The following is a 27,720-nucleotide window of genomic DNA, read 5'->3' on the forward strand; positions in this document are numbered from 1 at the left end:
GGTGGAAATGGGATGGCAAGCCGTTCCACAGGACTACATCCAGAATCTCTACGATCGTCTCCATGGGAGAATAGCAGTCTGCATTGCTGCGAAAGGTGGATATACACTGTACTAGTGCCGACATTGTGCATGCTCTGTTGCCTGTGTCTATGTGCCTGTGGTTCTGTCAGTGTGATCATGTGATGTATCTGACCCCAGGAATGCGTCAATAAAGTTTCCCCTTCCTGGGACAATGAATTCACGGTGTTCTTATTTCAATTTCCAGTAGTATATATATATATATATATATATATATATATATATATATATATATACGAGGAATGGAACTTTAAAAGTGGCAACTATTTATTTACAGCTCGTACAAAGTAGATTTGTGTTTCAAAGTTTTACTGGCCTTCAAAGTAGTCACCAGCATTGTGTATAACCCGTTGCCAGCGATGTGGAAGTCGTAGGATAATCTTAGCAGTGCCAGATGAGTTGACAGTTCGAGCAGCGCGGTCTATGGCCCGACGAATTTGTAGTAGTTCTGAAGTCAATGCCGTGAAGTGTTTCCTTCAGTTTAGAAATCGAGCTGAACTTCCGAGGGCCAGCCGGTGTGGCCGTGCGGTTCTAGGCGCTTCAGTCTGGAACCGCGTGACAGCTACGGTCGCAGGTTAGAATCCTGCCTCGGGCATGGATGTGTGTGATGTCCTTAGGTTAGTTAGGTTTAAGTAGTTCTAAGTTATAGGGGACTGATGACGACAGATGTTAAGTCCCATAGTGCTCAGAGCCATTTGAACCATTTGAACTTACGAGGGCTTAAGTCAGGGGAGTGCAGTAGGTGATATAGCACTTAGTAGCCCCTTTAATCAAACAAATCAGTAACAGCTTACACTGTACGTGCTTGAGCATTGTACTGCAAAACGATGGTCAGGTCCTACAGAAAGTGTCATCACTTCTGTCTCTAAGCTGGTCATAGGTTGTGCTCTAAAAATGAACGGCATAGAGACAGAAGTGATGAAACTTTCTGCATGACCTGATCATCATTTTGCAGGACAAGGCTCAAGCACGGACAGTGTTACTGATTTGTTTGACTAATGGGGCTGTTAACTGCTATACCACCTACTGCACTCCCCTGACTTAAGCCCTCGTAAGCTCAACTGGATTTCTAAACTGAAGGAAACACTTCACGGCATTCGCTTCAGAACTGCTACAAATTCGTCGGACAATAGACCGCGCCGCTCGAACTGTCAACACAACTGGCACTGCTAAGAGTGTCCTACGACTTCCACATCGCTGGCAACGCTGGCTAGTGACTAATTTGAAGATCAGTAAAACTTTGAAACACGTATCTATTTTGTAAGAGCTGTAAATAAATAGTTGCCACTGTTAAAGTTCCAACCCTCGTATGTATTTGTGTGTGTATGTGGGGGGGGGGGGGGGGGGGGTACGATAGTGAGAGAGAGTGAAAAAAAGGGAGACAGAAAGATGGGTGTGCAATTAAATACGGACAGGTGAACAGGTGACCTGCCTCATGCATTACGTAAGGTTGGTAGTAGGGAAGGAGTATGATCTACTGTGATTTATTGTTAGAATTCTAATACGTGTAGCTCATCTACAAAACAGGCTGCTTACAGAATACTAGAGTGACCCATTCTTGAGTACTGTTCGAGTGTTTTGGATTAAAGGAAGACATTGAAGCAATTTAGAAGCGTGCTGCTAAGTTCGACCAACACGCCAGTATTGCGGAATGCTCTGTGAACTCAAATGGGGATCCCTGGAGGATCCAACGACGCTGTTTTCGCGAAACACAATTGAGAGAATTTATAGAAACAGAATTTGCGGCTGATTGCAGAACGATTCTACGGCCGCCATTTCACGTAAGGACCGCAAAGACAAGATGAAGAGAAATGAGGGCTTGTTCGGAGGCATGAAGATTGTTGTTTTCCCTCGATTCATTTTCGAGTGGAATAGGAAAGGGAAAGACTAATAGTGGTACAAGATACGCTCCGCCGTACACTGTATAGTGGTTTGTGGAGTATGTAAGCAGATGCAGCTGTAGATTGCTCTGCTAAAATGTGCTTGCTGTCTGAAAGAAATGTGATTATTGCCTGGTTATTGCCGATTCTCTGAAGGCAGCTGGTATGTAAGCAAATCTTAAAACGTGTCACTCGCTTGCGTGGATGGCATGTCAGTATCAGACGTATCATCTCAGTAGGTTATATCTCAACTTCTTCATCATGAACCAGTGTAACAGTAACGGCAAAATCTACACTGCATGGGAGCAGAGTGAGAAAACCATCATCATCATTTAAGACTGATGGTGCCTTTCAGCGTTTAGTCTGGAGCATAGCCCCCTTATAAAATTCCTCCATGATCACCTATTCAATGCTAACATGGGTGCCTCTTCTGATGCTAAACCTATTACTTCAAAATCATTCTTAACCGAATCCAGGTACCTTCCCCTTGTTCTGCCCCGACTCCTCCTACCCTCTACTGCTGAACCCATGAGTCTCTTGGGTAACCTTGCTTCTCCCATGCGTGTAACATGACCCCACCATCTAAGCCTGTTCATCCTGACTGCTATACCTATAGAGCTCATTCCCAGTTTTTCTTTGATTTCCTCATTGTGGACACCCTCCTGCCATTGTTCCCATTTACTAGTACCTGCAATCATCCTAGCTACTTTCATATCCGTAACCTCAACCTTATTGATAAGGTAACTTGAATCCACCCAGCTTTCGCTCCAATACAACAAATTTGGTCGAAAGATTGAACGGTGCACAGATAACTTAGTCTTGGTACTGACTTCCTTCTTGCAGAAGAGAGTAGATCGTAGCTGAGCGCTCACTGCATTAGTTTTGCTACACCTCGCTTCCAGTTCTTTCACTATGTTGTCATCCTGTGAGAATATGCATCCAAAGCACTTGAAACCGTCCACCTGTTCTAACTTTGTTCCTCCTATTTGGCACTCAATCCGTTTATATTTCTTTACCACTGACATTACTTTCGTTTTGGAGATGCTAATCTTCATAACATAGTCCTTACATTTCTGATCTAGCTCTGAAAAATTACTTTGCAAACTTTCAATCGAATCTGCCATCACAACTAAGTCATCCGCATATGCAAGACTGCTTATTTTGTGTTCACATATCTTGATTCACCCAGCCAGTCTATTGTTTTCAACATATGATCCATAAATAATATGAACAACAGTGGAGACAGGTTGCAGCCTTGTCTTACCCCTGAAACAACTCTGAACCATGAACTCAATTTACCAGCTCTAACTGCTGCCTGACTATCAATGAGAAAACCGAGGCACAAAAATAATTTATTGTATTTTGAGAAAGTTACAGATTACATGGATATAAACTTGCTATGCACAGCATATAAAATAGACTTATCAGCCAGAACATTGTGGTTCGATGTAAACCCCTCCAGGCGATAGCAGTGTCAGCTGGCTTGGAATGACTGCTATTCAGAGACATGCACGGTGCATGTAGTATCAGTGAGCATGGCGTCCGCATGTAGAATGGGGAAGGCGCACTATCTGTCTGAGTTTGATCGTGGGCAGGTTGTGATGGCCCAGAGACTCGGCACGAGAATTTCGGAAACTGCACGACTTGTCAAATGTTCGAGGAGTACTATGGGGAGTGTCTTCAACACGAAACCAAGGTGAAACGATGTCCAGATGTCGTGTGCTTTGGCGGCCACCCCTCATTACAGATTTCGGGCATCGTAGGCTGGGCAGACTGGTGCAACAGGGTAGGTGGTGAACTGTATGGAACTAACATCACACTTTAATGGGCCTCCGCAGCTGACACGACCCGTGCATGTGCTATGACATCGGCAAGCACCACTGAAGTGGGCATGTGACCATCGGCACTGAACGTTAGCGAAGTGCCAGAGCATTGCATGATCTGATGAATCCCGATACCTTCTTCATCATGCCGATGGTAGAGAGCGAATTCGTAGTCTTCCAGGAGAACCACTCCTGGGCACCTGTACTGCGGGACAGAGACAAGCTGGCGGCGGCTTCATTGTGTTCTGGGGGACATTCACGTTGGTGCGAGACACTATGACGGCCAAGGAGTATCGTACACTGGTTGCAGACCACGTATAACCCTTAATGACGATCATGTTTCGCAACAGTACTGGCATTTTTGAACAAGATAATGCGCCATGTCACAAGGCCCTGAGTGTGATGGAGTGGTTCGAGGTACACAGTGGTGAGTTCCAATTTATGTGCTGGTCCCCCAACTCGCCAGATCTGAACCCGATCTACCACATCGGGGATGTGATTGAACGTGGAGACAGAGCTCATCCTCCCCCCTCCCTCGAATTTTCGGGAATTAGGTGAACTGTGGGTTCAGATGTGGTGCCAACTCCCTCCAGCGAACTACCAAGGCCTCATTGTTTCCATGCCACGATGCATCTCAGCGGTTATCCGTGACAAAGGTGAACATATCTGCTATTAGGTGGGTGGTCATATTGTTCTGGCTTATCAGTGTATCTGCAAGATCTTACAGAGACAATTATGAACCTGGAAATGTGTTCCCAAACTGCAAATATAGAACCACCACAGCTATACAATTTACTGGAAACAAATCAAAATTTGTGTCAGACTGGGACTCGAAACCGAATTTCCAGCTTTACGCAAGAAGTCACCTTCAACATTTTGGCTATCCCAGCACTCTTCAGGGACACACACGACCTTCCACATGTCTCAGTGTCTGCTTCCCACAGTCATGTGCTTCCCGCACAGGTAGTGCCTTATTTAGTTTTCTCGTCAGGTTGCTTTGAAAGTGCAGTGTCTGTATTTGTCGAAGTCTGTAAAGCTTGATGCAGTGTTTCTTCGGACATACATGCATGCGACTTCATCAGCTGGATTAATAACACCAACGCTGCATTCACAGACCGTTTGCTCTCTCAAAAGTTACAAGTTTTATTGTTTCTTTCTCTGCCTCGTGATGACTGGGTGTTGTGTGATGTCCTTAGGTTAGTTAGGTTTAAGTAGTTCTAAGTTCTAGGGGACTGATGACCATAGATGTTAAGTCCCATAGTGCTCAGAGCCATTTCTTTCATTGTATCTAAAATGGATGTAAACTGTGAACGCTTACTTCAGGGTCTTAAAGGCTTTAGAAGCATTTGCAACCGTTTGAGTTGTTCTTTGCACCCTAAAGCACACCCGTGAAAACTACTCACTGCTGGATGTCCTATAGTAAATTCGTCATCACCACGAAGGTTGTTTTGGACATCACAGTGTTTTACTAAGCATGGTCCACACTGGACTCGCATTCGGGAGGACGACGGTTCAATCCCGCGTCCGGCCATGCTGATTTATGTTTTCCGTGATTTCCCTAAACCGCTTGAGGCAAATGCCGGGATAGTTCCTTTGAAAGGGCACGGCCGTCTTCCTTCCCTAATCCGATGAGACCGATGTCCTCGTTGTTTGGTCTTTTCCCCCAAACAACGACCCCCCCCCCCCCCCCCCACCCCAAGCATGGTCCTGTTGGCGGTGGAATGCCATTTCCCTCCTCTTATCTTTGAACTGGCCTACTCAGCCTGTTTTAGGGGGGCATACAGTTTAACCTTTTCTGAGAATCACGGTCCAACTCGGCAATCTCCACATTAACAAAGGTTGTCAAACGTGAAAGAAGTGATTAGTGACAAACGAAAATCCTAGGACAGGCTGGAGATGAAACCTGAGAACTTTGGACGAAAAGTCGGCGCTTTACCACTGAGCCACCGAGCAAATTACCATGCGTAACTGTTGGCCTTAAAAAGTTTCCCTTTTCCTGCATTTGTTGTCAATTTTCAGAACCTGCACAAAAGTGGTATGGTATGAAGTTCAGAACGAATATTACAGCTGTTTTCGTCCAATCGTTCTTTAATACCTCTCTCCCGCTTACCAAACTTCTTTCTAGAGAACTTTCTACTGGGCTCGCATTCAGTAGGACGACGATTTAAATTCCCGTCCGGCAATCCAGATTTAGTTTTTCCGTGATTTCTCTAAGTAGCTTGAGGCAAAAATCGGGATGGCTCTTTCAAAATGTACCCGGTCGACTTCTTTTCTCATCCTTCCATAGTCCGAGCAGGTGCTCCTTCCTTAACAATCTCGTCGTCGGCAGGTCGTTAAGCATTAACCCTACAGCACTAAAGAGGGGAAAAGGTTACACTGCAACTAAAAAATCACAAATTTTACTATTCCAAATTTTATTCAAAGGAAACTATAATTTGTAGGTTAAGCTCTAATTAACTGCAGCAACGGTATGTTACATAGAAAGTAAGTACAAAATGCGCTGTTTTATACCAAATAATAACGATTTTACTGCTCAAAATGTTATTGGAAAAGAAGTCATAATTTATGTTGTAAACGAGCTACAAAGTATTATAACTCCAAGAGTATTTTACACACAAAATGGGCAGAGACCCTTCTGCTTCAGACGCTATTATCACAATCTATACAAGACCCAGCTCGATATTCCTTTGTCACCCAACGATTCTTCTTCCAATTCCTTGTTAGCTGCTTCGAAGTATGGGTCTACATCAATGGCATCTGAACACACAACAGTGTCTTCTTCAAGAAAATCTTCCTCTTCACTAAATTACCCAATATATTAGTGCCAAAATAAAAATCAGCACCATTCATATTGGGCTAATTTCAGTAGCTTACGACGAGATTAGCACTGAAGAGAGCCAGTGTAATAGACTAACTGTAACTGCTTGATATTTCACCTAAGACGACACACTAAGATAAATTCCTAGTGATAAAACAAATATGCCGAATATTATAAAAAAAGGCACAGTAGTACTAAACATTCGTAATATTTACGACAAAATTATCAGTATCAGCAAACCACTTGACTCAGGCAATAAATAATTCAGCCATTGTTAACAATAACGTTTACCATAAAGTTACTCAAGAGCACCTGTCGCTCATGCGTCCAGGAACTGCAAAGAAATACCATGTGAAATCGTGAATTTTACCGGGTTTTAATAATGTAGGATTAAGCTTGTTTCCTTTTCAGATTAAGGTTCTGCAAGAAGTATGAAATTATACCTATTTGCAAAATAGTAAAGATTCATAAGCAACATTTCTCCCATCGCAGTTCCTTGAGACACACTCTAAATGTCCCACTTATATGTTAATATATATAGGTCGATGTTAATATATTTTTCTGTAACCCTTCCTAAATAGTCAGCTGTGTAACTGGAACATATATCCGCCACTCATAGGAGGAGGCGGGGTAAAGTTTTCACTCTAAGTGGAATTGAACTCTCACCAAACCATAGTTCTTGATAAAAGCTTGCCGCTTACATAACCTGAATCTACATATTATAAGACATCATACTAAATAATTGCAAGTAATAAATATATAATGAATAGCAAATACATACATTTTTATGAAGCCTTGCACAGTGACTACTTTTCCCAACCTAACGGGATGAAGTCACCAGTGTGGACACAAAGACTCCAAAAATTGACGTCAACCCTCTATCGGCTGAAGTAACGCCACCGGCTTATCGTCTTTCTTTAATTGCAAACACGTTGCTGTTGTTGGACTGTCAACGGTTTCATCCCTATTACAAATGTGATGAGTGGGATGAAATTGCTCTTCTCGTACTGTTTCAAGAATATCAGAAAACTTGTCTACGTTGATGTTGTTAAAAGCTTGTCCTGTAGCCATCGAGGCAGGCTTCCTGATACTAGTATTAGGGCACAAGTTCAGATGACGGAAGGATCGGCAAGGAAATCGCCCGTGCCATTTTCAAAGAAACCATCGCGCCATTGACATCTGCGATTTCAGGAACTAAATGAAAACCAAACCTGAATGGCCGGACGGAGATCTGAACCGTCCTCTCGAATATGAGGCAAGTCGACTAACCATTCCACCACCTCACTCGGTGGCGTCAAATGGAATGCTAATCTCTATAGATCCCTTCAAAAACGTAACCAAGGGTTTATTTTTACTGTTCTTTATTGAACACAACAGCTGAGAAACCGGCGTTTCCTGGACATTTATTTATTCCTGTCCATCTCCTCTGGTCCCCTTTCTTTGTCCACACCTCTTGTCCCGTGTCTCTGTCTATCTCCTCCTTCCCCCTATCTCTATCCAGCTCCTCTCCGTCCTCTCTCTATCCATCTTCTCTCTATTTATCCACCTATCCTACTTCCTCTCTCCATAACCCCTCTGTCCCTGTGCATCACCCCCACCCCTCCCTCTCTTTGCACATCTCCACCACCTCCTCTCTCTATCCAGCTCCTCCTGCTCCTCTCTCCGTCAACTCCTCCTGTCCCTCTCTCTGTCCATCTCGTCCTCCTCCTCTCTCTATCAATCTCCTCCTCCTCCCTCTCTCTCCACCTCTTTCTTTTCTTATCCACTTCCTCCTCTGCCTTGTCTCTCTCCATTCCCCTCTTCCCTATCTCTGTCCGTCTCCTTCTCCTTCTATCTGTCCATTTCCTCGTCCTCTCTTCTCTTTCCATGTTATCACATTCACCCCTGTAGGATATTTTTGTAGGTAGATTCAGCGGAAAATGTGGATGCCAGCGCAAAATTTTTTCGAATAGAGTTAGTAGCAACGAAATAATAAATTCAAACGTCTAGCATAATGCGGAAGTTTTCCACGCATTCAGTGTTTATGACATATCTTCTGAATTAAGAGTCGTACAATGATGTACTTTTTCTAGAACACTCAGTAGTATATGTGAATACTGTCTGAAAAACGTTTCACGAATACAGTTAGTAGTCAATAAGTAATAAATTAAAACGCCATGGTTGATGTGTCATTTTTACTGCATGAAAAGCGAAAATGTAGTAAGCGATAAACTTTTTCTCCTTTCAGTATTTTATGGGGATCTCCAGCGGGAAAACTTTTCTTACAACTTTGAAATTATGTGAAAAGTTTGCTGCAAGTCTCTAAATGCTCTCATTCTCAAATACTGGATAAATGAAGCACGGATGCTCTCGCGTCTTGAGCTACACTGCTTTTTCACTCCCGCCCCAACCCCTTTCACAGGTGACTGGTTCTTACCCCCACAGTGATTATTTCCATGCAATTAACGAAATGAATGCCAATTTTGGTTAAAACGATCCGGTGGTTTACGAGAAGATGTAGAACAACATAACTGAGTGGAGACGGGAAGTCCGTTAAATTAACGATGCCAGATTCGACGGGGCAAAGGCAAAAGAAAAAGAAGAAGAATCACGTCGACGACGAGGCTACTAGAGGAGGAGCACAAGTTAGGATTTAGGAAGGAAATCGGTCGTGCTCTGTCTAAAGAACCATCCTGGCCTTAGCCTTAAACTTGAAATAATGGACTGTAGACCATCAGCTATACCAACACAGCTGTATTCCTCTACTGGTTTCGGTTAATAAAACCACCATCACTGAAGTGCTAGAACAGCTCAGTTAAACACAATGTACGATAAACAGACAAATTAATGTTCTGAAAAGTTATAGTTGTAAGGTCACTTACAAAGATGGAAATTGTTGAGTAACACTTTTATATAGGTACAGCGGCACTTCACTATGAATTTGCCACTGTCTTCTCTCAGGTCGCCTGTTCAACTGAGTCGTAACGTGGTTGCCTCACATGTAGTGGGCCCAGGTTCGATTCCCGGCCGGGCTGGGAAATTTTCTCCGCTCGTAGACTAGGTGCTGTGTTGTCCTCATTATCACCAACAGAAAAGTCGCCAAATGTGGCGTCCCCTGAAATAAGACTTCCAATGGGCGGCTAAACTTCCCCGGATTGGGCCACCAGGCCATCAATGCCACACAATCATTTATCTTTTTGTTTTATCTCACACAATATTTGCTAATCATTACAACAACTTACACTATGTGATCAAAAGTATCCGGACACCTGGCTGAAAAGACTTACAAGTTCGTGGCGTCCTCCATCGGTAACAGTGGAATTTAATATGGTGTTGGCCCATCCTTAGCCTTGATGACAGTTTCCACTCTCGCAGGCATACGTTCAATCAGACGCTGGAAGGTTTCTTGGAGAATCGTAGTCCATTCTTCACGGAGTGCTGCACTGAGGAGAGGTACCGATGTCAGTCAGTGAGGCCTGGCACGAAGTTGGCGTTCCAAACATCCCAAAGGTGTTGTATGGGATTCAGATCAGAACTCTGTGCAGGCCAGTCCATTACAGGTGTGTTACTGTCGTGTAACCGCTCCGCACAGGCCGTGCATTATGAAAAGGTGCTAGATCGTGTTGAAAGATACAGTCGCCATCCCCGTATTGCTCTCGAACAGTGTAAAGCACGAAGGTGCTTTAAACATCAACGTAGGCCTGTGCTATGATAGTGCCACCCAAAACAACAACGAGAGCAAGCGCCCTCCATGAAAACGCTGCCACACAATAACACCGCCATCTCTGAATTTTACTGTTGGCAGTACACACGCTGGTAGATCACGTTCACCTGGCATTCACCCTGCCATCGGATCGCCACATTGTGTACCATGATTAGTCACTCCACATAACGTTTTTCAACTGTTCAATCGTCCAATGTCTACGCTCTTTACACCAAGCGAGTCGTCGTTTGGCATTTACCGCCGTGATGTGTGGCTTATGAGTAGCCGCTTGACCGTGAAATCACCTTCCGTCTTACTGTGATAGTACTTGCAGTGGATCCTGATGCAGTTTGAAATTCCTGTGTGATGGTCTGGATAGATGTCTGACTATTACACATTACGACCTTCTTCAACTGTCAGCGGTCTCTGTCAGTCAACAGACGAGGTCGGCCTGTATGCTTTTGTTTTGTACATGTCCCTTCACGTTTCCACTTAACTATCACATCGAAAGCAGTCGACCTAGGAGTGTGGAAATCTCGCGTACAGACGTGTGACACAAGTGACATTGAATCATCTGACCACGTTCGAAGTGAGTTCCGCAGAGCGCCCCAATCTGTTATCTCAAGATGTCTAATGACTACTCAGGTCGCTGATAAGGAGTACCTGGCAGTAGGTAGCAGCACAATGCACCTAATATAAAAAACGATTGTTTTTGGGGTTTCCGGCTACTTTTGGTCACATACTGTATGTCAGAAGACTATGGCTACAAACTTGGAATACGATAATCATACTCGTAAAGTTATGTCTTATATCACGGCCAAGTGCCAAATGTACCATCATAGGCAGAGCTCACAAAACATACTCTTTGGTCTTTGATGGTCATATGTTTTTGTGAGTTCTGTTTGTCTTGCTATATTTCGCACTTTGCTGTGATATAAGACGTAAATTTACGAGTATGATTACTATATTTCAAGTCTATGGTCGTGAAATCTGACATAAGTTATTGTAATGATCAGCAAATATTGTATGCGCCAAGAAAGAAGCAAATTTCTAGTGAACTGTCATTGTACCGATATGCATGGGTAAATCACCAATGTCAAGCTTTGTAAGTAACCTTACAACAATAAGTGTACAGAACATTTGCCTATCGTTCTCCGTGTATCCTACATCTTGTTTATTGCGTCGTTATAGTCCTCCAGTGATGGTGGTTTTATAAACCGAAACCGGTAGACCTAAAGGAATAAAGCTATGTTGGTACAGCAGGTGGTTTGCAATGCATTATTTCAAGTACTTGACAGCTTTAGACTATTGCTTCAAGAAAACTAGCTTTAAACGTTTTAGGGAAGCAGCGGGAAACCCAAATCATGATGGCCAGAGGGGGATTTGAACAGTCATTCCTTCGAGTCCAGCGCGTTCAAATGGCTCTGAGCACTATGGGACTTAACTTCTGAGGTCATCAGTCCTCTAGAACTTAGAACTACTTAAAACTAACTAACCTAAGGACATCACACATATTCATGCCCGAGGCAAGATTCGAACCTGCGACCTTAGCGGTCGCGCGGTTCCAGACTGTAGGGCCTAGAACCGCTCGGCCACCCCGGCGGGCTCCAGCGGGTTACAAGAACGCCATCTCGCTCCGTGAACTTCACAGAGCTCTACAGGGAGGGGGAGAGCTAGTTCTGGTAGCTATGCTAGAGAGTTCTTATGAAGTTTGGGACGTAGGAGAGACGAATTGGCACAACGATTTCAGTCTAGAATTTTATATAGTTTAGAAATTTATATAGATGGAACAATATGCCAAACAAAATTCTAATCTGGCCGCTGCTGTGAGAAGTTTATCCCGAGAGGTATGTTTCCAGAGTACACTCTGGGTGGCTTTGAGAAGGTACTTTGTTCAATATATGTCTATACTTACTATAAATTAAAGTCCCCTACAGCGTTTTTCTGTATATGTATGTCAACTAATCTCAGGAACTATTGTTGGGATTTTAATACGGTTTTCACTAATAATAGACACATTGACGAGAAACGTTTCTGTATGTTGCACTAGTATATAAAGACAAGGCGTTGGTTAAGGTTGTCACCAAAAATGTCTAAAAGTACTTCACCGATTTACTTCAGATTTTTACATGACTCTCTAATGGACATATATATTTGTATCATACATAAATATAAATCTAATGTAGGAAGGGGAACATTGTTACCAAAAAATCTCGAAAAATTCTTGACTCATTTACTTCCAATTTTTACATACTAATGAACATTGGGATGGACAAAGACTACAAATTTTTAATACATATAATATTTAAGTATATATTAATTTATGGAGACGAAGCGTTGTTACTAAAAATCTCGAAAAGTTCTCGACCGATTTACTTAAAATTTTTACATGATACTCTAATCAACACACACTCTATTACTAAAAATCTCGAAAATTTCTAAATGATCTACTTCAAATTATTAAACAATACAATAATAAACATTCAGATGGACATAGTCAATACATTTTTAAACGACAATGTAAAAGTTTTCTGTTAAAATCGACTGCGAGAGTGAAAATGCTGTGCTGTGCTGTGAAAATGTCCGGTTTCGTTTTCTTTCTTCCATTTTCAACTACGATAGCAAGGCATGCAAACCATTAGACAGATTGGTTCTCACACATATTTTCCTTTTCCTTATACACAATTTCAAGCAAAAATTCTGTACACAACAGTGTGCTGTTTTGTTTTATCCCTTGCGGTCGGTTTACCAGAAAGCATTAATAGTGTATTTATGGCTTGTCGACTCATGATTAGAATACTAATCCGGAATATAAAACGTCCGAAACTTTCTAACGCTACCTATTTGCGGATTCAAACTATGGGAAATACTGTCACTGAAGTTACTATCCTCACAGGTCCACCAGCTAAAGAGGTCACTTTTATACTCTGTGTAACATTGATTCCAACCGATTCACGCATTCATTTTAAGTGACTTGTTTTCGCAATGAAGGTTTCGTTTGCAATGATTTTTGAGCACAGTTAAAAAAACTGGAGTCAGTAGAAGCATACTGGCGATTTTTTGTAGTATTCAGCCACTTATCACTCTTTCAGAAAAGCAGCAAACGGTGGATGGACAAAGCTTTACTTGCCCGTTTAATTTAATCTTGTGGATCTATGTATCTGTTATTTCAGAAACCGGTTATTTTGAGTGGTTTTAACAGTCAGATTAAACTGGCATGGAAAAAAATCGATATACCAGAAAATCGGTTGTCTGAGCGATAACCGCCATTCCTAGGAGGAGAAGATTGGCAGACAGGGAGCGGGAGGGTGGAAGGACTTTAGGATGTATATCCAGTACCTGTACATATTTAGTTACCCAGCTGGATGCAGGAGGCCGCCTAAAAACTACATCCAGGCTGGCTGGCTCACCAGCCCTCGATTGTTAATCAGCGATGCGGATTCAATCATGAATAGGTAGACTGATTCACGAGGAAGGATTGTGTGTGTAATTAAATACTTCTGCGCCAGCAAGTTATCCGATTGTAGATACTTACAAGGAAACACTCCCAAGTGACAATAAACGATCTTGGTTAAACTTGTGGGTGTGTAGAGGGGGCAAATGAAGTAATACTTTTGCTTTGTCCAACTTCACTTTTAAGGAGTAAAACACGCCCCGAAAGGTAATTTGGTATATTAGGTTTGGAGGAAATATCTTCGAAACGATGATATATAAAAAATGTCTATCGTAAAAGAGCTGATATGTAATTAACGTTACTGAAAACTTTATAATCGAATTTTGTAGTAATTTGAAATTTTTGAAAACAAAATTCAGCAGTATTTCAAATTATCGTGGGTTATCTTCTAACTACCCTGGTTTTGTATCAGGCATATCTTACTATACTGGTAAGCGTTGGCGAAAAGAAGTCCATTATGTGCTACTGATTGCAGCTTAATTATAGTGTTTGTCAAGAGGAGATTGAGATCAAAATCATTCAACAGAACTAGTTCTGAAAATTTTCTCACAAGTTTCTTCCAAAATCTGAAAATCTCACAACCTTCTTCCAACATCGAGCAGTATATGTACTATGTCTGCACCTGTACCGTCGAGTCCTTTGGGATCATTAAATGAACAAGTTTCTTGTCATCGTGTATAATGTTCAAAACTGTTTTTTTTTTCACTGGCCACCCTTCTTTCATAGTTTTAAAAGAAACTAATGGTGAATTTGGACCGAGAATTCGAGAATCTCTTTTGGAAGCTCCAAATGTCCTGACAGCATCGAAATCTGGTAAACAAACATCTGACCAATTCAAAAGATACTCTAAAGACGCTTTCTATCCCAGCGAGGAAGAAAAATCAGTATTATTGTTAAATTATTAGGCCTGCCAATAGGAAAGAACCATATAGAGCATCGTACCTTAGTACAAGGAAATTCTTCATTTGGTAGTCCCAAAGGGCTCGACAGCATAGGTACGGTCCTGACATGGGTACAGATACCGATGTTGGAAGAACTTTGTGAGAAAATCTTCAGATCTAGTTCTGTTGAATAATTTTGACGTTAATCTTCACTTGACAAACAATAAAATTAAGCTGCAGTTACTAGTGCATAATCAGTACTTTTCGCCAATGCTTAGCAATATACTGAAATAATCCTAATAGAAACCAGGATATTAAAAAGATCACCCACGGCAATTTGAATTCCTACAGTGTTCTTCATCGTGTATATTGTGTGAAGAACTTGCGTTCATTTTATGTGAATGGCGTAAATAACTTTGTGTTTTAAAACATTTATTTACAGATTATCATTATTGTAATGATTTGTTATCATAACAATGACTTAGTAATTATTTTCATTTGATGAAATGCACGTATGTGAAACAGTAAACTAAAAAACAAAAATGGCGGAAAAACAGAAATTAGCAATTTAAAACATAAAACAAATATTATTAAAATAAATAACTTGGCTAATAATGAAGGTTTAGATATTTTGATTATGTATGCTGGCAATACTCTGACACCACACTGTGTACAAATTATTTTTGAAAAATGAAGCTTGAAAGCTTCTTTAATCTATGTTGTAACAAAAGTTTTGATTTTTCAAAATTAATTAACAGTGATGGGGTATTTTGTAAAATTTCAAATTATTAGGAAATTCGATTATATAGTTTTCAATAATGTTACTTACCAAATTTTATATGAGAAACATTTTTTGTATATCATCCTTTCGAAAACACTCCCTCCAGACGTAATATGCCAAATTACCTTTCGGGGTGTGTTTCATCACTTAAAAGTGAAATTGGGCACTGTAATGGTACTTGAATTACGTAACCATTATGGTACCTCACCTGAACCTCTTGATACCAGTAATATTCTACTGTATTTCTGTTAACTACTTAACATATTTCTGAGACAACATACAGATTTGATTTCACTTTTGATACATCGATATGTTTATATTGTAATGATATTATTCTTATGTGTATTCTTTCTTTTGTCACTATGATCTTTGACGTACTTGTAACTCTGATTTTTGTGCGCGTAAGCGATTATTAGTTAGTTGTTAAGTTGTTAGAGAGTCGGACCTCGAGAAAGTCAAGTCTTGGACGTCATGTTGGAAAGATGCATATTGTAGTTGGCTTATAAAATGTGAGGAAGATGTTTGCAAATATTTTTTTTAATTGTGAAGTGATGTTTTGTGTGTTACGTGATATTGCAATAAAAGCAATTAAAAGGAAGTGTAACTTAATTTCGGAGAGCTGATTATTTTTTTACATCACCATTGTCCAGCAAAAGTGTAATTTTCAAGAATGCATCCAAGCTTGGAATCATAACCACCTAGATTTTCAACGATTGAGGCATGATTTTACGACGAGACCAGCGTGGTAAACACAAAAAGATGAGTTCCTAGTTTTTTGATTATTACATGAAATGACTTTATTAACTGTGCTCTAATGACACCTGCCACATAATATGACTGTTGTTGCCCGAAAATACAGTATTTAGCAGCGTGAGCAACACCACAATCATTAAATTTTGGCCTTTGTTGTGGTAGGGTTGTTAGGGCATAAACAAAAAAAAAAAAAAAAAAAATACGTACTGCGTTATTTTTCCCACTCTACACCCACGCCATGTTTCATCAGCATCGTTTATTGACACCTGGGAATGTTCCCTTGTTAGTGCTACTCGTCAGAAGCGAAGTTAGGTCGCTAGTTATTTCAAAAAATCGTCGCAGCAGATGCTTCTTCAACTACGAGTCGCTAGTAGTTCTGCGAGTCAGTACTGCTGCACACGTGCGGTTCTCCCTCTTCCCGTGAGACGGACAATTTCTACTCGAGGGATCGACCGGGCTGCCTTACCCCAGCCTGATATGGATGACAGTGGAATTGATAAAGGTGCAAACAGCGACGCGCACGGAACGTGAGGAAGCGAGCGCTGTGAAGGAAGAAGCAATTGGCAAACCGTGCCCCAGGTGGGCGTGGAAGCCGGAGGCCCGGGCGAGTCCAGAAATAGGGAGCAGCAGACTGTCGATCAGTCCCTGGCAGCGCAGCGCCCACGCCCGCCCCTTGCAGAGCGTGCGCGACCGCCAAGCAGGGGGTTTACCGCAGCACAGCTCTCCGGCAAACAGACCACAACACCCAGGCTGCTTGTTTTACTTAACAAAGCCGGCGGGGCCGCATCAAGCCCCAAACTGAGACTGCTAAACACGACCGAACGTGATTCTAAGCTACCATCGCAGGCAATGTGCACTACCGCTCAAAAGTTTTCGATCGCCTATCACACTTACGGATTTGTTGTTCAAACACTTATTTCGTTCCGAATATTCTATCATACCCCCATTCTCATAATAAAGGCCCGCACCTCGTGGTCGTGCGGTACCGTTCTCGCTTCCCACTCCCGGGTTCGATCCCCGGCGGGGTCAGGGATTTTCTCTGCCTCGTGAGGGTTGGGTGTTGTGTGATGTCCTTAGGTTAGTTAGGTTTAATTAGTTCTAAGTTCTAGGGGACTGATGACCATAGATGTTAAGTCCCATAGTGCTCAGAGCCATTTTGTTCATTATAAAGCAAGTGTAAACGCGTGAAGACTAAGCGCCTCTGTTGTGTACCTCAGCCGTCCTCAAAGTGTTGGGGGGTAGAGGGATACGGGCATAACAGGGAGTAATGGAAGGGGAGCGCCGGCCGGCTTGCAATGCAGTATTTATATTTCGTATTACGTAAGATAATACTTCCTGCGAACGAATATTACTAGATTCAGATTCTTATTTCCGTGAACAGAGGAAACTCCTCCATCGTTGATTTGCTGTCTTATTTCACAAGAACTGACCAGTAGATCCTGTCAGTGGGAATGCTGAGAAACGTCGCGAATAATATGTCACCACACAGCCGCTGTCACCGATCACCTGCAGGGTTACCTGCTTACCAAACATTTCAATTCAGTTCAATTCACGCGATCAGGCCCAGAGGACCGCGCGCCACCACAGTCAGAGCTCTCCATCCGTCTCTGTCTTCTGCTATCTGTCTCCAGTTTTCCGTGACTCCCAGCTGCAACAGGTCTTCTCTCACTCCATCGATCCGCCTCTTTCTAGGTCTTCCCACTGGTCTGCTGCCTGACGGGATCCAGTCCATTGTGATTTTGGGCCATCTTGTTGCCTCCATTCTAACAACATGTCCAGCCCATTGCAGTCTTTTGCTTCTCATCACTCCCAAGATGTTAGGCTCCTTGTACAGCTCTTCTAATTCAGTGTTATGGCGTCTTCTCCATTCTCCAGTAGTCTGATCTCTGACTGGTCCAAATATTTTCCTGAGGACTTTACTTTCAAATGTTAGCAGTCGCTTAAGGTCTTGTTTTCGAGTGCTCCAGGTTTGAGAACCATAAAGTACTACTGGCATTATTAATGTCTTATACAACCGTAGCTTTTGTTGTTGAGAGACACTTCTACATTTTAATATAGGGTCTAGAGAGTGATAGTATCTGTTTCCCGCCTGCAGTCGTGCTTTTATCTCTGCTTCAGTTGATGTTACTTCTGTAAAAAATGATCCAAGGTATTTGAACTCTTTCACATGTTTATACCTGGTGTTGTTTACAATTAAATCTTGAGAGTTCTGGATCTTTCTTCCTATGGTCATATACTCTGTCTTTTCAGAGCTAATTTGTAGACCGATCCTAGCTGCCAATAACTCCAAGGTCTGGATACTTCTCTTCAGATCTTCTTGTGTGCATGCTAATAGTGCAATGTCGTCTGCATAGGCCAGATATGTAATGTGTTCATTACCAATTTGAATGCCCTTGACGTTTTCTTTGTTGAAATCTCGCATTACCTTCTCAAGTGCCAGGTTGGAGAGGACAGGTGATAGCCCATCTCCTTGGCGTAATCCTGTTACAACTTGGAAGCTTTCTGTCATTTGATTGCCTACCTTAACCTTAAGTTTTGAGTCATTTAGGCATACCTCTATCAGTTTGACAAACATTTATCAACCGTAATTGACAATAAGCTGCTTGACAATGTGACCGCCACTTTCTTGCATAACTGACTACAAAAACACATCGTTAACCACACCCACTGTGAATGTACAATTGATATCTGACATGCTTCCGGAGTCATTTCAAGGGTACTGAGTTAGCTATAAGATGAATTCTAATGCGTGTTCATTGGAGATAGCTGACCGGACATAAATAAAGTGAGTTCTGCCATTCCCATGAATAAGTGGCTGATTCACTGTGGTAACAAGAGATACCAATGAAGTGGTTCACCTAATGTCTCTTCTCCTTCGAAAGTATACAGTTCTAATAAGGAAATTGATTCGAATTTAAACGAAATACATTCTTCTTTCGCAACTTTCTCCTTCACGATCAGCGCACGTTAGTTCTAAATGCAAAACCGAACTGCATAAATGTCAAATAGAGTGTCTGACGTTAGGCTTTCCAGCATTCTTTTGAGTATCTTATCTTCTTTCTCTCTTCAGCCCATTTTGAACCAGGCTTTTTAGCTACTCAGCTTTTGAATCTTTCTATTTTCAATACTTTTTTGCGAAAGGCTTCTCTGTTGTTTATATTTTCTGTTTTTGTATTGCTTCTTTCTCAGTCTTTTTTCACTTCCTTCACACAGCTTGTTGTGAACCTCTTACACCACAAGTATTCGAAAATCTTATTAATTAGTCTACCGTTTTGCATTCAAAACAAATATCCACAAAATATGAGTCTTCTTTTTCTCATTATGTTTGAAATATTTTCCATATTTTCGTATATTTCAACATTATTTCATTATTTCCAGCCTTCTACAGTGTTTTGTGGTCCTAATATTTTCCTTATAATTCGCCTTTCCGGTACTTTTAGTTTATCTAAATTATAATTTAATTCCAGGCATTTGCTTCCACATAAGTATTCTGGCTTCACTATTGTGTTGTAATACCTTATTTTTGAATAGGCACATTTTATTGTAGAGGTTTTTGGTGGTACCATATGCCCTCCCCATATATGCCTCTTCCTCTATTGGAGATTTTTCCAAAGAATTACCTTGGATTATCTCTCCTACATATTTGAAATTTTTTACCCTCTCTATTGGGCCAATACCTGTTTTCAAAACTTTTGGAGAATCCTTAACGTGTCGATAAATATCTTAGATGTTTCGAATTTGCAAAAAATAAAATTTTAGTACCTTCAAAAATTATGTTGAAATCCAGTAATGTGTATGGGAGTTTGAATCTTCCCTGAAAACAAATTATTTAGTGAGATTGACTGATACTGCGCCAGGAGATTAAATAACTTCAAAGCATGGCTACATATTGCCAACAGCCTTGCCGCAATGGTGACACCGTTCCCCGTCAGATCACCGAAGTTAAGCGTTGTCGGGCGTGGCTAGCACATTGGTGGGTGACGGTCCGGATCTGCCGAGCGCTGTTGGCAATCACAATGTATTCAGCCCCTTGTCAGGCCAAATGAGGAGCTACTTGATTGAGAAGTGCGGTTGGGCTCACTAAAATTCACAGCGACCGGGAGGGCGGCGTGTTGACCACATGCCCCTTCATATCCGCATCCAGTGACGACACGGAGGTCGGCAGGTACCTTTGTGCCTTCCGAGGCCTGATTGGATGGAGGGAGATACCTGTATACTGTCACGTAAACAGAGTGCCACTTGAAAGCATTTAAAAAGTTCTCCATCGATTAGATCGATTAGAAACAGTATCTGTTTATTTTCATATTCAACTACCCTTTAGCCGCGGATTCGCTCGCAAATCAGTAGTATTTTTATGATGAATAAATATCGGAGAAGCACAGCTCGCGTTGAGTGTCTCCTCTGCTGCTCCATCGCACGAAGTCAGCTGTTTTAAGTTTAACGTTTTTATGTCTGGTATCACAGCTCTAGCGCAAATACATTTATTTCAGTGCACTTTTTTATATATCTGAATTCCCATATAGTCATTATATTCGGTACATGTGACTGATGGAAGTTTGTTCAGCCGTTTACAGGTAATCTGTTACATAACGTAAAGAGTTTTCCAGCAGCAACACGCTGCCTAATAAATATATGGTACATAACTGGATGTCATACTAAAACATAGATCTCTAAAACATCTACACAAGTTAGCGAGAACTTATGTTCATCTTTTACGATTCACCAACAATCAGCATTTTTGTTATTCGGATTCGCTACGTCAGGCGCAATGAAAAACAAAATGAGTGATTATGGGTGTGCCGTAAAAAATAAGCATATGCTCTCGTGGACTTTGTGTAGATATTTTTGAGATCTGCAATTTAATATTTTCCAGTTTGACGTAACTCTTTTTACCTGCTCAACTTACTGCAAAAGAGTGCATTGCCAACAAATTGTTTGTTGCTTTGATTCACTGTTATCGACTACTATCGCCTCTGCCTACTCGTTTAATTTTTTTTTAAGTAGCCCACCTCCTTTCTGAGGGTTCAGGCTATCTCTATACCAGACTTCATCAAATTCGATTCAGTGGTCCAGCCTTAAAAACGTGACACACAGAGTTACTTTTGCATTTGTAATATTGGTACCTTACTAATTAATCATTGTGCTGTTTAACAAGAAGTAAAGTGCTATACCATGACTGAAATACGCTGGTTCCCAATAAAAACGCCAAACAGAACACAAGGCACTATTTGCCAACTTTTTGAAATGTTGAGGCGCACAGAACAACAAATGTACTGACTGTAAGAATCCTGACGATGCTGGAAAATCGAAACGTGCAGCTTCAAATAAAGCTGTTTATAGTAACTGGTGGCAGTTCTATTTCTTACTCTCTATGAAAATAATCCAGAGAGATCAAGTATTTACCGAAAATATCTCAATGTATGGGCCTCAAGGCAGCTCTAAAAGTTTATTAATTTTTCGCCATATAAAAGATGTAATTGTACTTGCATAGCGAGTAAAACCTACACAATAGCTCATTTGTCTGTTACGCAATCACGAAACAATAAACAATGTCATGTTTTATTGTACTTTTATAGTAAATTTCACAAAAAAAAGAAACAAGAAGCAAATAAACAGGGGGGGGGGGGGGGGAGAAAAGTTGTGGCATACACACTTAGCTCAGGAATGCGTGGAACAATTTCAACCAAATATCGTATGTACATCACTCATTATTTGTGTAAAACAACTGTGAGAGTAATTTCAACATACTGTGCCAAGTACTGGGGGTGTGCAGGAGAAGAATTTACATGTAAAAACGTTATGTATGGGATTCCCCATTATTGTTCCTCATGTGTGTAAACTATCTTCCATCTAATATACAACAAGCAGAATTAGTTCTTTTTGCAGATGACACATGAATTGCAATCAGTCCAAGAGCACATACATAAACAGAAGAAGTGGTAAACAGTGTTGTTAAAAGTATCATTGACTGGTTTTCTGCGGATGGTATCACCCTTAGGTTTAAAAAGACACAACATATTCACTTCTGCACATCTAGGAGTACTAAACCATCATAAGTCCACCATTGGTAGGAAATAATAAATAGGGTGGAAACTTCAATATTCTAATGGGTCTAGGTGATGAGAATTTAAACTGGAAAAAGCACATTTTAAAACTCCTAAAACACCTTAGTTCAGTCGAATATGCACTTACAAGCATTGCAAATTTTGGGCAGAGACAAATCAGTGAGCTGACATATTTTGCATATTTTCATTCAATAATGTGATATGGAATTATGTTCTGGGTTAACTCATATTTAAAAAAGGAAGTCTTCATTGCTCAGAAATGTATTGTAAGAATAATATGTGGTGCTCATCCACAATCATCTTGTAGACATCTGGTCAAGGAGTTGAGCATTCTGGCTACTCCCTCACATCATATTTATTGTTCATTAAGTTTGTTGTAAATAATCCACTGCAGTTCAAACGAACAGTGAGGTACATAATTGCAATACCAGAAGGAAAAATGACATTCATTACTCGACATTAAGGTTGTGTCTAGCACAAAAAGGGGTGAACAATGGTGCAACTAAAATATTTGGTGATTTACCCAGTGAAATAAAATATCTGACAGACAACAATGTAAAATAAAAAAAACTGAAATAGGTTCTGCTTGACAACTCCTTCTATTCCGCAGAATAATTTATATTATTGTTATACCGACTAGCAAGTCGCATTGCACTTAACAAACACGAAAACACACTGTAAGCGATGTAACAACATAGTACCTAGCAACTACTCAGGTTGAATGGCACAAACAAGTACGATATCTGGTAAACGAGTCTCCCTAGATTCTTCCAAAAAACGCCACTGACATTCTAATTTACCCTAACTGTAGTTTGGTAATGTAAATAGAAATTATTCCATTGAAAAAGTGTATGTTTGCACAAAAAGTACACTTTCTAAGTATTTACAATCGTTTATTGGCGAAGAATACGAGCCCCTCGGAATCAAGCCATACTGTGAAAACCGCACATAAATAGCACTTCCCATTTCCGCAGTATTTGCGGTGCAAGTTTTAGGTGATTCACCCTGTATAATTAAAAAATAAATAAAAAGTGTATAAATGTTTAGCATGTAGCCAAATTTATTTGTGATGCGAATATAAAATAACTCTTTCCACATTATTACGATCTATTGTGCAAATGATCAATGGAAGAGGAAACCAACTAACTAACGTAACTAACTAACTGACTAACTAACTGTTGGTAGCTTTTTGTTTCTATTTTTAGTTGAACTGGAATACCTTAAAATGATGAAGCGCTGTCTTCTCTTGTTTGTATGTCCAGTACGACAAACGAAGATGAAATGTGAGTGAGTGTGGAAAGTGAGATGAAATGCTTACAAAAGTGTATGTTCCATCATCACGTCAAAAGAGTTGAACCACTGTCCACGCCGTTATGCATACTTCTTACCCAGGCAGAATTACAGATTTACTCAGGATTCAGATGAAACTGCTGGGTGAAATACGCTATAGATGTAGACCAGAGGAATTATACAGGGTAGAAAAAAATAGTCTGAAAAGCTTGTAACGGAGTTGCGGGGTAGATTGTGCTGAGAATAACTGTTATAAAAAAATCTATACGTTCCATTTCGGAGATATTTGACAGTGAGGCCATTACGCCCGCAAATTCAGGTATCCCACCAGAGACGGTGACGCCTACGTGTTCTTCGTTTGGTTTCCTCAGAGCGAGCAAGGGAGCGACACAATAATTAAACTTGGGGTGATAGTAGGGATCAAACCCGAGCCAAAAGCTGAACAGTGCGCTATCATCTGCACAATGAGAACAGCTGCCACTAATTATACCTGGTGGGCCGTTTGAATCTGCACGCGAAACGGCCAGATTGGTTGATTTCGATGCTAATTAACTCGGAAACGGCGCAGCGTATGGAATTTTTCTCTTAACAACACATACATATTTTGTGGAGATCTAACTGTATATTACAGCAAGTTTTACTAGACATAATTTAGTCACAGACAAGTGCATCATCTGCGCAAAGCATGAGACTGAAATTAACGTCTTCTGCTAAGTCAGTAATACGTAACGTTCTACAGTTCTCTTACACTCCTTTGGGCCACATCAGATGTTACTTCAGTGTATGTAGACTCTCGAACAGGATAACGCGTTGCGTTCTAAATTGTCAGTATGTTTTCGATCCGGTCATTAACTTTTCGTAAGTGACTGTCTACAGCTGTTAGGTAATTTACGAAAAAAAGCATTTTTATGCCATAAGCTGTACAATTGTATATTTATTCTCTACCGGTTTTGAATGTTACAATCATCTTCACAGGAGAAAAACAGTGTAGATCAACGGATCGAACATACATTTTCATCATATATGAGCCAACAAAATGTAAAAGATATATAATTGTCAAATAGTATGTGTTAACACAGACCATATAAACGGGCTCTGCCTATATGCACACAAAGCGCCGTCAACTAATGCGAACTGATTGCTACACAGACAGCTGAAGGAATGAGAAATATTTTAATGGAACCGTCTTAGGTAAAGGCACGTCAGTGTTGCTATGAATACTCATCAGCGCCCCTGTGTGTGAACGATCAGTCACACACACTAGGCGTTCTGAAACAATTTTCGAAGCGCTCCCCTTCTGAAACATAAATCCCCCGTTTGTCTTTCCTTCCTCAGCACTTCACATGCCTGCCAAAAAAAGTGCCCAAGCTGTCCACTTCTGTCTAATCATTGCAACTGTCAATTATTTATTTATTTATTGCTTATTTAGCCTGATAAGGTTGGGGCCTTAAGGTCCTCTCTTACATCTTACCAGGGACAACAGATACAAAAAATACTACACACCGCTCACAAAATTAATAATTTGTAATATTAATAAAAATTATAATTAGCAATACTAGTAATAATAATAATAATAATAATAATAATAATAATAACCTCAATAATGAGGATAAAATAATGGAGGAATTAATAACTCAATAATAATAATTTGCATCATTAACAAAAATAATAATTTGCATTAACAATAATAGTAATAATAATAACACTAATAGTAATAATAAAATAATGATAGCATTAAGAATGATATCGATTAGATTAGCATTTTTGAAGTGAAGGAAGGGATAATGAAAGGGGGAAGGACTGAAATGAAAGTGATAATGGCTACTAGGAAAGAAGATAATTTCAATAGAAAACTCTGTAGACAAGAGGAGAAAAAACTGCGTGACCCGCAGGCAGCATTAACCGTCCCAGTTCTGCCCTACCGAGTGCAACAGGCCTGGATATCCATCCCACGAACTGACATTCTGCACCTGTACAACAAAATGCATGCACGTTTCCATGCTTGCAGTCAGCATTTTGGTGGTTACACTAGTTATTAACGAACTAGCATTTCACTTTTGCACTGGCTTATCTCACGCTTGCATTAACCTGTGTTTTTGCAACGTTAATCACTTAAACATACTACCTAGGCAAATATATTCCCGAAATGTTATCACTCTATCACTTAACATAAATTATTTTTTGGTGTCGCGATTTTTTTTCTATCAATGTATATAATTGTTTTAGTTTTGATTATACTGTTTACCGTGAGTAGCACTTTTCAAATAATTTGTGTAATCCATTGTCTTCCTGGGGTTCTTAACGACATTTGTCCACAGAGAGTTCAAAGTACGATCTTCTACATACTTCCTATGTCAAACAGTACGATATCGACAGTGATATGGGTGGATGTTTGGTCCGTGGTAGGCTGTAAATTTTTGCTACTGGTACCTTCTAATAAAACTGTGACACAGAACGCGGAACTTATAATTAGGTTTAAACAACGCAATACTTGTAAGGAGAATGGCAGCGGAACTGAGCTCTGATGGCGCGTTGCGGCATGGAATGTGGTTCGTAATGGTGTGTGTGGTTGTGCGTGCAGGTGGGCGCCAGCTGACGGGAGGCGTCCAAGCCGTCGCTCAGCCCGAGTCGTTCGCACTCGGAAGTCGCTACGGCAAGAGAAACGGTAAGACTCCGTTGTCCAGTCTCTGCAATAATGATTTACCGCTTCGGTCACGTCCGCTATTACATACCTGCTATACAGCTTTCTCGTCTGTGTACGTCTCATCAAGTGGCGCAACTTTCAAGCTGCATTGCCGTCGCCATGCGTCACAGTTCATTACTCTTAAGCCATTATGGATTTAAACTAAACTCCGCGACTGTACGCTGCAGTATTAGATACACTATGTGATCAAAATATCCGGACACATGGCTGAAAATGACTTACAAGTTCGTGGCGCCCTCCATCGTTAAAGCTGGAATTCAATATGGTGTTGGCCCACCCTTAGCCTTGATGACAGCTTCCACACTCGCAGGCATACGTTCAAAATCAGGTGCTGGAAGGTTTGTAAGTAGGCTGTTTACATTTTCTTATTGGTAACGCCACGTAGCGCTCTGTATGAAAAATCACTGGCTGTGCTGTGCGCAGTCTGTGGCTAGTTTGCATTGTTGTCTGCCATTGTAGTGTCGGGCAGCGGCAGCTGGATGCTAACAGCGCGTAGCGTTGCGCAGTTGGAGGTGAGCCGCCAGCAGTGGTGGACGTGGGGAGAGAGATGGCGGAGTTTTGAAATTTGTAAGGATTGGTGTCATGAACTGCTATATATATTATGACTAGTGAGGTAAATACATTGTTTGTTCTCTATTAAAATCTTTCATTTGCTAACTATGCCTATCAGTAGTTAGTGCCTTCAGTAGTTTGAATCTTTTATTTAGTTGGCAGTAGTGGCGCTCGCTGTATTGCAGTAGCTTGAGTAACGAAGATTTTTGTGAGGTAAGTGATTTGTGAAACGTATAGGTTAATGTTAGTCAGGGCCATTCTTTCGTAGGGATTTTTGAAAGTCAGATTGCGTAGCGCTAAAAATATTGTGTGTCAGTTTAAGCACAGTCTTGTATAAATTTTACAAAGGGGACGTTTCAGGTTTCTTGGGGAATGGCAGCCCACTATTCACGGAGTGCTGCCCTGAGGAGAGGTATCGACGTCGGTCTGTGAGGCCTGGTATGAAGTCGGCGTTCCAAAACATCCCAAAGGTGTTTCATAGGACTCAGGTCAGGACTCTGTGCAGGCCAGCCCATTGCAGGGATCACCGCCTCAGAATTTTACTGTTGGCACTACACACTCTGGCAGATAACGTTCACCAGGCATTAGCCATACCCACACCCTGCCATCTGATCGCCACATTGTGTACCGCGATTCGTCACTCCACACAACGTTCTTTCACAGTTCAATCGACCAATGTTGCGCTCCTTACACCAAACGAGGCGTCGTTTGGCATTTACCGGCGTGATGTGTGGCTTATGAGCAGCCGCTCGACCATGAAATCCAAGTTTTCTCACCTCCCGCCTATCACAGTACTTGCAGTGGATCCTGATGCAGTTTGTAATTCCTATGTGATGGTCTGGATAAATGCCTATTACTCATCGCGACCATCTTCATTCGTCGGCGGTCTCTGTCAGTCAACAGAGTGGTCGGCCTGTACGCTCTTGTGCTGTACGTGTCCCTTCACGTTTCCACTTCAC

At 41.1% G+C, this 27,720-nt stretch overlaps 1 protein-coding gene across 2 annotated transcripts in view; it reads left to right on the top strand.

Annotated features, from left to right (window-relative positions):
- Positions 1-27,720, top strand: part of LOC126299556 (uncharacterized) — a 132,421-nt gene that overhangs the window by 30,574 nt on the left and 74,127 nt on the right. For both annotated transcript variants that reach the window (XR_007552826.1, XM_049991551.1), the window contains exon 3: positions 26,087-26,170. Coding sequence is in view for 1 of the 2 variants with exons in the window: in XM_049991551.1 (XP_049847508.1) it covers positions 26,087-26,170 (84 nt within the window). In the remaining variant the exon portion in view is untranslated. The remainder of the gene's footprint in view (positions 1-26,086; positions 26,171-27,720) is intronic.

The sequence above is a fragment of the Schistocerca gregaria genome, chromosome X (genome assembly GCF_023897955.1).
Source record: "Schistocerca gregaria isolate iqSchGreg1 chromosome X, iqSchGreg1.2, whole genome shotgun sequence".
In the NCBI taxonomy this organism is placed as follows: Eukaryota; Metazoa; Arthropoda; class Insecta; order Orthoptera; family Acrididae; genus Schistocerca; species Schistocerca gregaria.